Here is a 17,242-nt window from a genome sequence, read left to right on the forward strand (position 1 = left end):
GGATCATTCAACGTCGTACTTAGTGTCCGTGGAAAATTCGAAGATACGTCAACCAGATTTGGCAGTTATTAGATGATCCACCTAGATTCACGCACTGCTATCGGGATGCTAACACAGTTGCTGATGCTTTATCTAATGTGGGTATATCTCATCCAGATAAACAAATTGGGGTTTATGATACCTTCAGTACATTCCCAAGGTTGGCTCATGGGGCAATCCGTTTGGACAGAATAGGGATACCTTCAATTAGAAAAATAAGGATTATGTAAGAGGAATATTTGGTTATATTTTCCATGAATAAATAAAAACATACTTCCAAAAAAAAAAAAATGTTAACACATTGGGTATTACCCACTCCCCAAAAAAAACAAAAAAAAAAAAAAAAACTATGCTGTCTATCAAATTATTATATAGAACTATAGTAAAACCTTTTTCAAGTCACAATTATTAAAATCTTATATATTACATAAAAATAACTAATTTTATGTTAATGATATATGTTTTCTATCAAATTATTACATAGAACTATAGTAAAACCTTTTTCAAGTCATAATTATTAAAATCCTACATATTCCATAAATTACTTCCTTTTACCGCCATATCATTGATTATTATTCAAATTGTTCATCATCTCTTCCCTTAATTATGAATTAACTTAATTCAAAAAAAAGAATTAACTATTACACCGATAGATTTACCAATATTATTGATTTATTGATAAAAAGTAGCGAATTGTTGGATCTTTTCTACTTAATTAAATGTGAATATATACTTCTAGGTTTATGGTCATTATAAAAATTTAAATTATCTAAAAGAACATTTATAAAAAAAAAAAGAATATCTACCAAGTTTTTTATATGAAATACATTATTTGATGTATACTATCATATTATAGTGAAAGTATATAAACAAATTTTTAAAAATTAGTAAATAATTGAGCATTTAGAATTCATTAATTTTTTAAAGTTAATATGAATGAAGATGTGGGATTGTTGTTAATTTTTATATTTAAATTATTCATATTTGTATAAATTCACAATAAATAAAAAAAGACCATGCTAAGACACGGATAAAATTCTAGTAATTTGTTAAAGTATATATACCAAGGGATATGCTCGTATCAATGGGAGTGTATGATAGCCTAATCCGTGTGATGTTTATATAACTTTTTTTTTTTACACGAATTCGCTTGACATTAACATTTGAGATATGGATTGCTATGCTGCCAAACATTTAATTGGCTTTTCTTAGAAACAGGGTGATTATAATTTTTTTTTCTTTATGGCTATGCTAGTCGTGATTGATGTGCAACCATTTCGATTGGAAAAAATTTGGGCTTGACTTCTGTTGAATTTGAGTTTTATTCCATTACAATTTGAGAGAAAAGTCTATCCTTTTTTTTCTGTCCATCTCATGCTCGCTAAAATGCCTTGCCTACATGAAAAGGTGTTGCTAATTGATTTTGGTTGACAATTGGAGATTACTTAGTGAGATGCCCATAGCGATTACTAATTGAGAATTGGAACAGAGTATCATGTGTAGGATGCCAAATCTTAGTCAGAGCTTCAGGTCAAGCAAAGAAGAAGAAGAATCATAAATGCAGCAGCATGTTATGCTTCGTTGAAGAAGATGAAATCATTGAATATTGCAACTATAGTCTCCTAGATTTTCCCCATTTTTTACCCTTAATTTGCAGTTCCTATATCACCCTGTGTTTTTGCATTGAAAAGTATTTAATTGGTGGCGCCACCGTAAAAGGATGTAATTGACAACTAAATTTATGCTGAGGGACTAAAAACAGCTAAATAAAAGTTGAAGAATGAAATCGATTAAAGTGAAAAAGTTGAAAGACTAAAATGGCGATTTTCCCATTCCACAATTTGGCAAAATAAAATTACCGCAATAAGAAGGTGACAGTAAGCAGACCAACTAATGAAAACATGTAAAATATCACCAATGCAAATACAAATTGTCACTATTGAAAAATGGCAAAAGGAATTTGCTACAAAATCAGTTTAGACACATTCTAAAGCTATATTACACTTGCAACTCTCGAGGCAGAAAGAATCAGCGACAGCTATCATCCATGCTAGGGATATCAAGCCAAAAATCAAACAAGTAAAATTATTTTATTGACTACAAGAATTTGAACAGAGCCAAGATACACATGGTACAACAACATCCCTGTGAAGCAAAAGTCCAAAATTGTTGCTTATCTATGAGAACATATCCCTGAACAGTTAGCGTGCATTTTCCTCTATATCATGTATGCTTGATTTCTGATTACTACTACCTGCAACATGATGGATGTCAAGAAGTAAAAATCACATTCAAGAAACAGATATTCATACAAACAATTTAGTGCAGAATACACAAATATGATATGATTTGCAGCCGAACCTCTCAAGACGACAGACCAAGATTTTAAAGAAATTAAGATAAAAGATTAAACTTTTTTCCAGGTAAAAGTACAGGAAATGCACTGGAACCTGACTAACATGACATAAACATAACATCTTGGATATCCTGCTAGTTCTCATTAACCACATAAATTTCATAATGCACTTCTCAAGTGAATGCGTGGTAAGCCAACTTCTTTGACAGCATAAACTTCAGCCCTTATCTAGGTCTATAACTCTGGAATGGGAATCCCATGGAACAGGTACGTTAGTGCAAAATGAATAGTCTGACAGAGGTATGGCCAGGCAAAGTGAAGAGTCCCGAGTAACATAGGAAAATATGGAGGAGAAAAATTTAGGAACAGAGGATAATTCAAACTGTTCTGCGGGATGTACTGAAATAACCAGTTTGAAGTTAGCTGTTGAACTAGATAATTTACTGGAACAGCTGCATATTAGGGTGAAATCAATCAGGGTATTTGCATGTAAAAAGGTGACTCAAATGGGTAAGTAAATGCAAGATTCATAAATTATGAGACAGGCTGTCAGGCCATAGCAAATGATGGCTGCAAAATAAAACTGCTGAAAGTTAAAAAAAAAAAAAAAAAAAAAAAAAAAAAAAAAAACTTCAACTATTACAATCATGACCAAGTGGTGCAAGTCTTAATGCCTCAGAGCTTCTATGGTCCCCATAATTCCAAATATAAAAGATTAGATGGTTTTGCTGCAACAGTAGAAAACGAGCCATAAAATCGAAACTTCAAATCCATAGGTGCACAAAACCTTGGAAGATTTTCCATACCAACTATATGTAAAATGATGACAGAATTGCTGAATCTTGAGGCAAATTTGATTCAGCACTTAAATATAAGAAAACGCTGGTATTAGACGATTCGACGCTAGAAAAGAAGAGAACTTCAGGCAAATTGCACGAAAATGTAATGGCCAGTGATATTCAAATACAAAGGAGCATCCCATTCATCTCATCAAAAAAGTATCAGGTCAAGTGGGTGACATCATGGATATCCATGCCTCTTTCACTCAACCTCCCCTCCAACCCCCCCCCCCCCCGCCTGGGGGCCTGCACAGTCTACTACCAAAAGGAACTCTGAGTGAAACCATTTAATATAGGAACCACCATAATCAAATTAGTTTTACCTATCAATTATCCTGTAATGTTACAAAAGCTCCCACTCTACTTTTGACATGTCAATGAAATCAAGAGTGCCGTCTTCAAACATTATCTGAAAAGAGAAGCAGAACAGAATGATAAACAAGTGTATCTGCCTTTCAAATTCAGTTGAACATTAACCATGTAACGAGCAGACCAAACAGTATCTTACCAAGTGTTTCCTGGTGCTTTTATCAAACTGCTTTACAATTCCAAAAGATCTGCAATACAAAGGGGCAGGGTAAGAAAGACCAAAGAACACAGGAATCAAATTCAGCAAAGAAAGGATACAGCAAATGAGGAAACTAATTCCAGAATCACCAGCAATTGACTTCAAAAAGTAGAAGATTAGTTTACTACATACAAAAGAAGGCAAAATTCAAGATTCACTTCATAAGGAACTGGAATACAATCATAACTTAAATACCTTGACAGTATTCAAGAAAAAACAAACAAAGCTGAAAGGATTCTAACAATGTCAACTTATGAAATATGGTTTCCATTTCCAGTAGATACTAAGATATTTCCTGCAATATGGAAACTGTTGATGCATCAGGTTAAGGGCTATAAGAAAACCCACAAAACAAGAAATTTCTGATCGTTAACATCTTCGAAGAAATTAGCAGATCGTCCAAGTCAAGTTAGAAGGCTTTCACTTCTAAAGCCCTTAAATCCCGTAACATCAAGATCCGTCAAAGTTTGACTGCCAAAGGTTCAAAAGCAAAAAAGCTGTCTCTCTCCTACTTGTTTCCAGCCTATTAATCCATGAAAATTCCCAGGAGAGATATCATTTTTCTTTCCTTTCTCTTTTTTTTTCCAAGGGCAAAATGTAATATAGCTTATGCTTTTAGTACCGTGTGTTGGTTGTAAACAGAACAATTTTTCATTATGTTGTTTGTTAAAGTAAAAACATGAATATATTTTCTCATTTTCTGGGACAACTTGGGGGACAGCGAGGCAAAAGAACAAAAAAAAAAATCATGAACCAACTTGTATGTTTTATTCTCACTGTAGTATCTTTTCCAAATAAAGTATCTAACTTTGTTGAGGATGTAGGGTAGAGTAAGAAAATGGGAGGCAGGGAATACAGGAAGAGAAGGGGTGGCAATGGAAGAACAGGTTAAGCAAGTGATAGTGGGGAAGTCAAAAGAAGTTAATGAAACTGTAGCCACTGAAAGGCGAATTACAGATTTATTAAATGTTACTCCGCACCCTGATGGAAAGGCATTGTTTATTTATTACACGGACTACTTCTTGTTTAACAAATAGATACCCTATTTTAAGCTTTTTGTTCAGAAGAATAACATCACCATTGATCAAAAAAGTGCTTTTCCTCGTGTTCCATCCAACAAACATCAATGGATATACAACAAACAAAACATGGTCAAATGGCCAAACCAACAGTAGTCTATAAACTAAACATGAAAGTTTATACCAACTATAAATACCGCTATTAACACTACTGCTCTGCTAGTCTGACCCAAGATGGAAACGTCTTAAAAGAAAACAGCTGTCCCACATTGAACACATAATAGTGCAACATAGAAATGTTTAAGAAGGTACAGCAGGTGTTTCTTAAGAATAATAGTGCAACATAGAAATGCTTAGTATTAGCATAATACTAAGCTTTAACCTCTAGATCTATATGCAACAAAAAACATGAACTGTATCAGATAAAATCAGGACTGCCTCTAGCAAGCATAAAGCAACGATTGTTCAGCTTAAACATTAGACATAGTTAAACAGCAGCTTCAAAGAACTACAAACAATCCCAAACAAGTACGCGTCTTTCCTTGCGATGAATAACATGAAAACTTATTAAAAAAAAATTAACAGCATCATTTTAATTAGGAATAAGCCAAGTTGAGAGGAAATGATAATAGGAATACCTCTTATCGAGAGAGTGGCTTATTCTTACTACTTCTCCGATGCAACTCCGAGCAAACTTTCTCACAACAGAATCACACTTTACTCCTAAAAGATAAAAGTCAGGAAGAATCATCATGTCTGTTGTTTAGAGCTTCTTTTTTTTTTTTCTTTTTTTGTGGCAAACAGAATCTTGTGCAGAGCTAAACAAATTATCCCAATAAATGAAAAAATGGGCAAACTCTATTAAAATTAGTAGTTACCAGCAGAAGAAACTCCATTTGCATATACCTGCGATACAAAGAAGGGCAAATTAAAAAACTATCAACAAGATTATATACATGAACCAACCAATATATGAGAGTAAGGAAACTATGAAAGTAAAGTACATTCCCAGAAAATGGAAAAGGGCAGAAAAGAGGCTCATAAAAAACCTAAGATAATGAAGAACAGATGGAACTCCAAAACGTTAGCGGCACCTCAATATTGCACAGAGGTACTGAGACCATGTTGCATACATGCATGATATTACATAGAAGCCTTCCAATTTTATCCATTTTTATCCCAACAGCAAAATTAACCTCTAAGAACAATCTAACCAAAGATTATCTGATGCCCTACAATTAAGATCCTAATTATGTAATCAAGGTAAAGTAAGAGAAAGAAAAGCCAAAAAGTTCCAAAAATGGTAGCTAAAATTCAATTCCTTGAAGGTTGAACAACTACTTGTGTGCTATCATTGTTTCAGACTCAACAGCCCCAAAAGAACTTGGAGCCATGAATTTACTAGATAAAACTTCAGCCAGAACAAGCCAGAATTATGAAATGTGAAAAAAATAATTGCAAGACATCTGTGTGAACCCTATATTAACCATATAGAAACAGCATCGCATACTTACATCATTTGTAGATAGAAAAGCTTTCACTTTGGGAGAGGTCACAGCAAGCTGACCGGCTACTATCTCAAGTGCTGCATCTGAAGATGGTGTTTTTGGCTTGTTAGGTTTAACCCCAAGCTTTTGTCTACAGCCTGCAGCACCACAGTAGCAGTTCTGATCTGCACCAAATTGAACAAACCTGCTACATTTGTTAGACTGAAAAAGAAGAAGATAAGTACAAAATTTGGAAGAAAAAGATTGCAGATTCAATATGCTAGAAGAAAGAGATGGAAAAAAGGAACAAGTGCTTGCTCATACTGATAGTCATAGGTCAAATGCTCGCCCTTTCTGATATCACGTGTTGCAAATATGCCAATTCTTGTTTCGCCGTCAATCCTCCTATCATGTAAGGTTACATGACATAGAACCCCAAGAAAGAGGCTAAAATTCAGACAAATACACAGATTTTACAAATAAAAGAATGAAATGGCAACAGAGATCATCAGCTACGGACCATTTCTGCATTTCCGTATTAGGACAACAGCTATGATTGATGTATCTGGATTTGTTTCCTTTGTAAGTAGCATCAATCACCATATCTCTATTGATTTCACACAAGTAAAAATTTGTTTCCCCACTGTGTTTCATCTTCCAAAGCCTGTCTTCACACGTTTTATCATCAATAACTGCAAGAATTGCAGACTCTTCATCAATTCCATGTTTGCAAGGACAGCTCAAAGGAACAGAATTCTGAAAAGCAAATATTTTATTGAATAAAGAAAAAGAACACCTTCTCCAACATATTCGATTACAAACTCTCCTTGCTTTATATCTTCATCTGCAACAATTCCCGATCCACATTTTTCAGTCTGCACATCAAAGCAGAATTTAAATTTAACATCTTATAGACTCTGCGACTAAAACTAAAAATCAAAGCGAAAAGATTTCAAGGATGGATTCTTCTTTTTTGAGGTTGCAGGATAGCTTAAGTAAATAACGTCGAAAAAAGATTAGCCAAAATTCAACTTGAAAGGAGAAATTGAAAAAAATGAAAATTGAATCAATCATCATTATCATCCAAACCTAGAACAGTATATCCATATATGTATAGTCAAAAGAACTCTGACATCAAGAGCTGCATTTAACAGACCCCTCATGAACATCTGTCTTTAATCAGATTCCCAGACCAAATTCAATGGCAGGCTAACTACTCCAAGGCCTAGCTTGTACCTGCACTATTTTCATCTTCTTTGCAGGGCGTTGATGGAATGGCTTATTCAAGCATGAATTCCCACATTTGCAGCCTGAGGAGCAGCTGGACTGCAGCATGCTGGAAAAGATGAAATTGTTAATAAATGGTGCACGATTCCAGCATGCAGAATAGAAGCTCATGATGGACATGCATTTGTTTCCTCAAACAGTGCAATCAACAGTAAACAAATCAATTTAAAAAGTCAGGATACAATAACAAGTCATTGGAAAAATCCTCTGTGAAAACATTTTCAAGGAACATAGGTATTGCATTCTCAGTTCAAAATTAACAAAATTTAGACACCACATTTTCTTCCCTTAAGCAAAGGAAGCTATCCAAAAGTCACAATAGTTTATCATCTGTAAATCCAGAACTCCACAAAGAAACGGTAGCTTAGCCTTCAATTAGCAAAGAACTTGAAATGTACACTGAATGGCATAGATATTTCCACACTGATTCTAGGCAGACATGGTGAAAATGCTCTAACAGAGATGTAGAACAACTCAAATGGTGTGTGCTACTCCTACAAGCAATGAGTATAGGCCAAAGTAGATGAAAAGGATCACAATAAGAACAAATCAAACATGCACAAACGAACATGTCTATCCAGCTCCTAAAGGAAAGGGAAACATAACCCGAAATAATACTAAAACATCCCAATTTCAGCCACAACCATACCTCAACAGATGGTCTTTCAGAATTGCTGCTTGGAAAAAACAATACCATTCTCATTTCACAAAAAAACCCTTTAGCTTCTATAATTATGAAATTTTACCATACATTGCAAAACAAACAAGATAGGGAAGGGAAATATATATTGCAAAACACAGCTCCTAAAGGGAAGGGAAACATAATCCCAAATAATACTAAAACATCCCAATTTCAGCCACAACCATACCTCAACAGATGGCCTTTCAGAACGGCTGCTTGAAAAAAACAATACCATTCTCGTTTCACAAAGAACCCTTTAGCTTCTATAAGTATTAAATTTTACCATACATTGCAAAACAAACAAGATAGAAGTGGTTATTCAGAAAAAACACTGTTGCAGAAGCTATAAATAATAAATAGTTCCACACAGTAAAATCTGAAAAATAATTCAAAAAGAACACAACTTTAAAAGGAAAACTACAGGATTTAGACGTTAATACGGTAGGCAAGTTTTCCACAAAACTAGGTGTAAAACATATTTCAGTGAGGCCCTTTTCCATGTATCAACTCAGACAGTTTTTGGACCCCTCTTTTCGCCCAAACCAACTCAAGTTCTCGATTATCAGGCCTAAACCAGGTTAGCAGCATTAGAGAAGTCAATAATTTGGCCTACCCTCAAATAGCCTGTTTTGCAACTACTGCCAAAAAGCTCACTATTTTCAAACCAGAGCAGATAATACTAGGTTACACTTGTTAATTTAATACTGCCAAAAAGCAAATGCGCCATGTCCTACAAGACTTACCCATTCATACTCCAATTATACTGCTTGCTGTAGAAAAATTTTATAAGCAACACGTTCATGTAACTCACTCTCTGCTACATACATTACATAGCTGCAATTAAGTTTTAATTGCAAACCATAGATGATATTAGCAATCTTACCTACAAAGGCAATCCCTATCACAAACACCAGAAGATCCAGTTGATGAGCTGCAGGAACAAAATATGCCATCATCCTCCAGACGCCTCTTATTCCTCTTCGCGAGATATATATCTTTGATATGTTAATACCAACAGGGATTTAAGATGTAGAGAACTGGACAGTAGACAGTAAAATCAAGTATTTCTAAACCAACAGATATTAAAATGTTCAGAAAACATGGTAACAGAAAATCAAATAAAAATTTGAAAGGATACTGCGCTTAATAAACTTGTAAGCTGTAGGTTTCCATCTATTCAACCATTCTGGAAGTTCAAAATCCATTGGATCTCCAATCCCCTTCAGCAGTTTATTGAATATGCCCTCTATAACGCCTTCTTCATTGTTCTTTTAGAAAGCAAAAGGAATGAGATCAGACTACATCCATAAACACCTAAAAGAAGATAAGCAAAAATCTGAATGAAAATTAAAGTACAAAGTAAAAATGTCCACCATACACTGTTATCAGGAGGAAACCCACAGGAAAGAGAACAGAGTGAGAAGGAAAACTAGCCAGTTTTGAAAGGGAATTGAACATGGTTAATTTCTATTGTCTACCATATCTTTTTTTGGGAAAGTAGTGCTCACAGTCAACAATTAACAACTCTGAACAAGTAAACGCTCATCTGAACTGCAATTTCCCAAATAACAAAGGAATAAAGGCCCATAATATAATAGGCTCAAGAATTAGAACGAAATGCAGTAAATGAAAGATCAATAACATATCAAGGTTAGGGCTCAATTCAATTTCAAAATCTACACAACTCAAGCAAGAACAATATTTTAATTTACCAGAGCAGTTCAGCTGAAAAATGTGATAAAGGGTCAAATAATCTTTTAACTTTTCACTTAAATAGTATATTATCATTAAATGCAATATTTGCAATATAAGAAATATCAGAGTTTGAGTTTCCAAAAAACAAAAAAAAAATGCTTAGACCATGATTTAAAAAAGCAAAGGATTAGATAAATCAAAATTTCCAGCGATTCAACCCAACTGATATGATATTGAATGGAACTTGATATTGCATTTTAAATTCATGTGGAAATGAAACTCGAAAACCATCTGAGGTAAAACGCCCAAATCAAGCCTGACAACAAATTTTGGTTCGATTGCTTTGCAGCCATAGTTGACAATATCATCACAAGCTACACCTCACACCCATCCTCAATAACTGAATACAGGAAAGAAACCTTTATAGAGACATTATATAAGCAAGAGCAAGGAATCAAAGATGGTAATTCCAGTTGAGGAAACTTAGAGCATGCAAAAGAAAAAGCACATACCTTATAACACTACTTTTGTCCACCCTCCTTAACACCATCAGGTACTCCATCCCCTTCACCCTCATCTTCCCTCCCAACCATTCCCCCAGGATTGAACTGAAACTCTAATACCCATGCCTTCGTCAATCTTTTGTACTTTGACCTACTCAAGCACTCGCTCTGGAAATTCTATCTCCTCAACTACATTATGAGATTAGTTGCTCCGATCATAACCATGTTAAACTAAATGAGAGATTGTCAATTAGATCATCTTTAATAAATGTAACAATAAGATTACTTCATTTGCATGTTTGTCTTCATCAATTTTTCTTTTTGGTTGAATTTGTCCACTGACTTTAAACCAGTGATTGTTTAAAATGAAATGCACAGATTCACAACTATAGTCTTAAGCGCAAAACAAAACTTAAGGAGACTAACTAAGCAGACAGCATCTAAATTGGAGTCATACCATCAAGTTCGCCTCTTTTCATTTACTTTAGGTGAATATTCTGAATTTATCATACACCCACACATAAGTAAGAGATGATCTCAATTAATGGCTGGTATGAACAATTTGAAAGCTGCTCTAAGGAGTAGACTATGCCTTCAAGAGGCATTGGACCAGAGAAATGTATTTCTTTATAACAGTGATCCTTCAGCATATTATAATCAGCTTACCACCTTTAAAGGTTCACAATCTCAATATCTTAATGAAAGTAGCTCGAGTAACTATTTAATCATTTCATGAAAAGCTGCAGATGTGCATTAAGATTGATGTTATTGAAAGACATCCATAAGCAACGCAGTCTAGTACAATTATATTATGACAGCACCCTTTCACATCCCAGTCTGATTATTACTTTATCCAAGATGCTTAAAGATAAGTCCCTTCACCCAAAAGAGAATCTATGGACCTCAGTCTAAGTCTTACTTCCTCTTCTTGATTTTCTCTTTTCCAGAGAAATTTTAGAAACGATATAGACAGAAATTCAGAAGTTTATCACCGAAAGAACCCACCACCAATTGTATACAAGTCAATATCAACTGCCTACTCCACACAAGGTACCTCACTCAAAAGAGAATATGTGGCCCTTGGTCTAAGTCTTAGTTCGTCTTCTCACTTTTCTTTTTTCCAGAAAAAGATTTAGAAACAATATGAACAGAAATTCAGAAGGCTATCAAAAATAGAATTCCCCAACTCTTGTATACGAGTCAGTATAGACTGCCTACTCCATACAAAATACAACATGGTTTTACACACTTAATGTTCTTAACCAAAAATTGAAATAGATCATCTGTTTACCTCACGTTAAATCACGTATATAGATGCAGTAGAGTCAATACTAGAAGGCATTGTTTTGCCTCTTTTTTAACACCTCTTTCTTTACCCATTGCTGGTGAGCAAGAGGCTAGGTCAGGGCAATTTTCCAACTTATCCAAGTTAATCATATTGAAACAACTACAAGCGCTATGCTACCATACACATTTTAGAGCTCAAACTATATGAATCTGATATAGAAACCTTTTATCTACATTTAACTCTACCTAAGCTGTGTTTTCCTTCAAGGCATGACTTATCATATCCATCTTCGAAGGCTGATCAATCTAGGCACTTTCCCTCCTTCTGATATTTCATATGTATTCAAATTAAACAAGGTGTTAAATTGCCCTCAGTCCTATATCTTCACACCAGCTGAAACTGTAAGGACAACTTGATACAGCAGTCATTCTCCAACTACCATCAATCCACTCACCTAAAACCCCCAGGAGTCCAAAAAAAGGTGAGAGGTAAAGTCAAGAGAAGTAGAAGCAAAAAAAAAAAAAAAAATTCCTCCAGGAAATCACACGATCATATGTAAATCATGCACCAATTACTGTCAAATGTAATTAGAAACAACTCATACAGATAGGATCAATGAATGTTATCATTAGCAAGAGTTAATCTTCAAACAAACCTTCTTCATTGAGGGCATAGTGTCAAACTGTTGATTATTTAGGAATACTATGTGCTCATTGCCTGCATGCAACAAAAGAAGTGAGTCAACACATGGCACAGCAATGGATAAATTAGCTAACAGGACTGCTGAACAAAGTAGATAACAACTTAAACCTGCCTGCTAAGAAAGTTAATGCTATGATATGGAGCAGAACTAAAAGCTAACAACAACAGGCATATAATATTTTTCACGAAGACCCAGTGTTTGTACTCTAACTACCCATATTCATTACCCTATACTTTATAAACTGCACCAAAATAAGCTTAGTACAGATAAAACAGAGCAGAAACACCTTTAGTCCTATTTCTGATCAAATTTGGCTAATTATACAACCTCTAAGAAACTCATCCATAAAATAAATGTACAAGCCTTATCCAAGAGGGGAAAGAAAGAAGGTTTTCGGTTATAGGTTTAAAATGCCAAAGGTATGTTATTGCCTCAAGGTTTATATTATTCTTCAGATTTGTATCTCAAACATCAGTCTATCAGAATATAAGGATTTTAACATGGATTTTGCATCTGTAGAAACATGGATGAGAAGAAGTGAAAGAAGCACAATGACACCACATGGTTCACATGCTAAAGAACAGAACTTTCTTTTGTTCTTAGAGTAGACAGTGCCTGTTTACGGTAGCCTCTTGACTTTCTTGTGTTATAGTTTTTTAATATCTCTTAGACCAGCATCTCTTGATATGTTTTGTTACAGTTTGCATTCATTCCCTGCTATCTTCAACCACACATCGAATCAAGTTTTACAAAAATATTCTATATCATCTGGTGAAGTTATTTCTTTGCATATAAACATGCTGTTTAAAATTCCAGGATTTCTGATACATTTTAATTATTAATCCAAGACAGTAAGGTTCCTTATTGAATTAATTATCCTCATATCAAATTTGTGCTTTTAGATTATGCACCACAACTGCCTTCTGATTCACTAAATATTACTAATCCTTAATATCCCAATAATAGCGTGCCTAAGACTCAACCATTTCTTGGCATCAGGATTTCACACTATCTTTTGTTTACAAAATAAAGCCACTGAAACATACACTCATGAAGACCATATATGTGCAAACGTTATAACAAATTAAATACCACATCAAATACCATGTCCTGAGAAGGTTTGAAAGGTCAAATCCAATAACCCCACACTCACAAATTAAACAAGTACACAACTTTGGTTCATGAAAATAAAAATGTGGCGTAAAAGTTCAAAATTTTATTGCAAATGTAAAGCTTACCCTCTTCTTGGTAACTAAACACTGTTACTAGTGTAGCACACTCCAGCCTCTTCTCCACCTGCTTTTCAGTCAAAACTTTTAACTACAAAAACAGTTCAAGAAACCTCAATTCAACATTTTCCCCTATCTAAAACCGAAAAAAAACTCCACCTGCGAAATATAATGACCAAAACCAAAATATAGCAAATATTCTTTCCTAGCTCAAATTTTACTTCAAGAACAAGAAAAATAAATAACTGCAATTAAATACCAAATCTTTCCTCCAAAATACACCAAGAAAATCCAAATAAAATCCTCAGTACAAGAAACAAATCTTCACAAATTAGGGTTTAATTCAAGTAGGGCTAAGATTTTGAATTTTCCACGGAAAACTATGAGACAAAAAGAGGGGGGAAAATTACCTGGCAATGGAGACTGGAGGCCCGGCAGTTAAGAACTGAGAATTGCGGAGTGCGTGAGTAAGTGAGAGAGAAAGACAAGGAAGTGAGGTGTGACAGTCTGAGTGGGTAAATCTGCTGTTTCAGTTTTCTCCTTTTTTTTCCCTCTATTTTTGGTATAGAAGCAAATACGTTATCTTGTAACGGTTACGTGATGGATTTTTTGTACGAGAGGGTAATTGCAATTTAGGGCTTCTTACAATCTTTTTTATTTGTCTTATCTTTTCAAATTAAGTCCACTTGGGCCCTCCCAGTTAGGCCAGTGTTTCAAGCCCTACAAAAATTCTTTTCTCAATTCAATCCTCTAATTTGTAAAATTTGCTACAAGGATTTGAGATTCATTTCTTTTTCAATGTCATTGATCCTGTCTCATTTGTTGTATTGACTTGTTTCGCTTTGTCAACACATAAAAAGGCTAATAGAGGAGCACATAATTTAGCTAAGCAACAATGCAGAAGAAAATTAAAATACTCAATAATTTTTGCCTTATTTTTGTCTTGTAATTTTTCTTTCTATGTTCATAACCCAAATCCTTTTGAATGTAAGATTTTATTAACTTTTTCTACTCAATTCAATATTCTCAAAGAAAGAACTTTTTATTTTTTTATGTATATATAGATTTGTTTCCTAACTAGTTATCCACCACTACTTTATCTAAAAAATAGCACTTTTCGGCTTATTTACTATATTTAGTCATATGTACTATATTGATCTTTCTATCCATTTTCGTTTGCTTGGTTAGGAGGGTACTTTTGCCTTTTAACTTTTATATTAAACTCATCAATTCTTCTAATCCAACTCTTTTAACGTTCTGTTTGGATTCCAAATTTTCATGAACACATGTTTTATGAAAAACGTATATCTAAAATAGCAACACTAAAAGTCCTTAAAAAACACCCAAAACTATATTCTAAATAGTAAATCTTATATACACTGATAGTATATATACTATTACGGTTGGATGCAAGACACATGTACAAAATTTGAGTTTCAAATTCAAATTTAGATTATGTGTCAGGCATCCAATGGTGAAAGTGTATACACTGTCAGTGCATAAAAGATTAGTTCTATTCTAAAACACCATAAAAAGAATAACTAAAAAACAGACACAAAATAATATGTTGATACAAACATTATTCTTTCGCTCTTGAACAATGTCTTGCCATCCCTTTAGCCTCTTTTCCCTTGAATCACCCTTTCCTTCCCCCCTTATCCACCACTTTTCACTTGCCTTTTGTCCATAGTGACCAAATAAGAGGGTTGCATGTTTACTAAAGGGCTTTGAACATAGGAGAGAGATGGCAAGGAAGATGGAAGATGGCAAGAAAAAATTGAAAGAAAGCTTCTTGTGAGAGTGGCAAAGTTAGGGAGAGGTGGTGAGAAAAAAATGAGGGTAGCGATTTTCATAAATTGTTCAAAAAGTTCTAAAAATACTCAAAAACACCTTGTCCAAAGATGTTTTTGAAAAACAAATCTAGAGCTAAATTTCAAAAATACCTAGTTTGAAGAGAATAGTAGATTTAGTTAATATATTGTATTCTCCTTTGTATGTGCTTAGAAACTGAAAAAACTCATCTAACCATTTTTTATTTGACAAGAAATTGGCAAGTCGGAGAGCATACAACTACTTTATGAATGTCATGACTTTAATAATTATAAATTTACTATTACTTGTGGTTTTTTAGATTTACTGTTTCCATTCTATATGACTTAATAATACGAGATAAGAGTGTGAATGACATAGCAATATTTTTTCCCACTATTTATTAGTAATTGGTTTCTTGCTAGCATAGCATTACATAAGAAATTTTATCCTAATCTGAAACATCTATTTTGCAAGTATTAGTAATTGACTTTTGACCAACATGGTATTGCCAATTGGACAAGGTAAGGGCCCCAAGTGTCAAATTAAAATTGTCAATCAATAGAATTAATAGTCCCATGATTTTATTTGGAGTATTTTCACTAGTCAAAGACAACAATGCCCTTCATTAAAAAAAACTGCATCAAATATTGTCAACAATACCCTTCATTAATTGTCAACTCATTAAAAAACTCTATCAAATATTAAAAATTTTCTCATCTATTATTAACCAATAATTCAAACTACAGCCTTTCTTATTTATCTATCTATCCTCTTCCTCTTACATTTATCTTTCTTTCAAACTCATTTATGTATTATTATCAACCAAATGTGTATTGTCGCCACTAATAAAATCACTATACACACCAAACCACCAATACTTACATATCTTGGTATCTATTCCCAATTCTCGATTTTTCATTATTATAAAATAGTTTCCTTGTGCCTATTTTTGTTTTCAATTTTTGATAGGCATTAGCAAATTGAAATTATCAATTGACAAATTGAGTGCTAATTTCATTATCAAACTAGATGGAAATGAAGATGGTGATGGTGATAAAAATAATAATTAAGTATAGGAATTTTAATAGGAGCTAAATATAGGCTATACTGTTATGGTTACCATGAAAAAAATGTTCTTGGTATATAGTTATAATAGCATTGTATTTTTATTTTTGATTTACAATTATTGATGTTATTCCTATGGAGAAAATTTGATTGATTTTGAACTCTATACCAATGGAGTATATTAGATATTGATATTAGTAGTGATGGTTTAGATTATTTTGTATTAAAAAGATGATAGCCATAGAATTGAAATTTATGGATATTGATTAATATTATTGTTTATTAAGTAAAATCTGATATTGTTATAAGATTGTAGGTAAACTTTTAGGTATCTAATGTAGCGTTTATAGTTAATACAATAATCTGTATAAGAAATTTTTAGGTAAAAGAGTAACATTAGAACAAAGATAATTATTTATTTAATGGTGATGTGGATGTTGATGGGTAGATAATAGTGATAACAAGTAAAGATAAATGAAATAAAGATTGTGAACCATTTTTTCCTTTTACATTTTTGTTGTAAATTATAACTCAAGGGTAATATAGAAATTTTGAGAAAAAATAGCCTTTTGGGTCTATAATGTTACTTAAATAGTGAAAATAGGAGAGGTAGGTGTAATTTTTAGAATTTGAGGGGAGCTTTCTGTAATTTTCAAAAACCTCAGGGGAG

At 33.5% G+C, this 17,242-nt stretch overlaps 1 protein-coding gene across 6 annotated transcripts; it reads right to left on the reverse strand.

The window, feature by feature from the left end:
* Positions 1 to 1,948: 1,948 nt before the first annotated feature.
* On the reverse strand, positions 1,949 to 14,277 carry LOC113703247 (histone-lysine N-methyltransferase ASHH3-like). 6 transcript variants are annotated; one of them, XM_072049217.1, is made up of 16 exons: positions 14,106 to 14,277; positions 13,705 to 13,762; positions 12,419 to 12,480; positions 10,485 to 10,664; positions 9,416 to 9,545; positions 9,161 to 9,272; positions 7,545 to 7,644; positions 7,105 to 7,183; positions 6,829 to 7,000; positions 6,633 to 6,713; positions 6,336 to 6,513; positions 5,700 to 5,727; positions 5,460 to 5,544; positions 3,743 to 3,791; positions 3,558 to 3,643; positions 1,949 to 2,293 (listed from the first exon to the last, which is right to left on the reverse strand). In XM_072049217.1, the coding sequence occupies exons 5-15, from the start codon at positions 9,480 to 9,482 to the stop codon at positions 3,578 to 3,580; spliced, it is 1,017 nt and encodes a 338-aa protein (XP_071905318.1). In that variant the 5' UTR covers positions 9,483 to 9,545; positions 10,485 to 10,664; positions 12,419 to 12,480; positions 13,705 to 13,762; positions 14,106 to 14,277; the 3' UTR covers positions 1,949 to 2,293; positions 3,558 to 3,577. The 6 variants fall into 6 exon arrangements, with proteins under 6 accessions (XP_071905318.1, XP_071905251.1, XP_071905344.1 ...); XM_072049150.1 differs by having other exon boundaries at positions 13,705 to 13,786; XM_072049243.1 differs by lacking the exon at positions 10,485 to 10,664 and having other exon boundaries at positions 9,416 to 9,591.
* Positions 14,278 to 17,242: the final 2,965 nt, after the last annotated feature.

This window comes from Coffea arabica, chromosome 1c (genome assembly GCF_036785885.1).
Source record: "Coffea arabica cultivar ET-39 chromosome 1c, Coffea Arabica ET-39 HiFi, whole genome shotgun sequence".
NCBI classification, from domain to species: domain Eukaryota; kingdom Viridiplantae; phylum Streptophyta; class Magnoliopsida; order Gentianales; family Rubiaceae; genus Coffea; species Coffea arabica.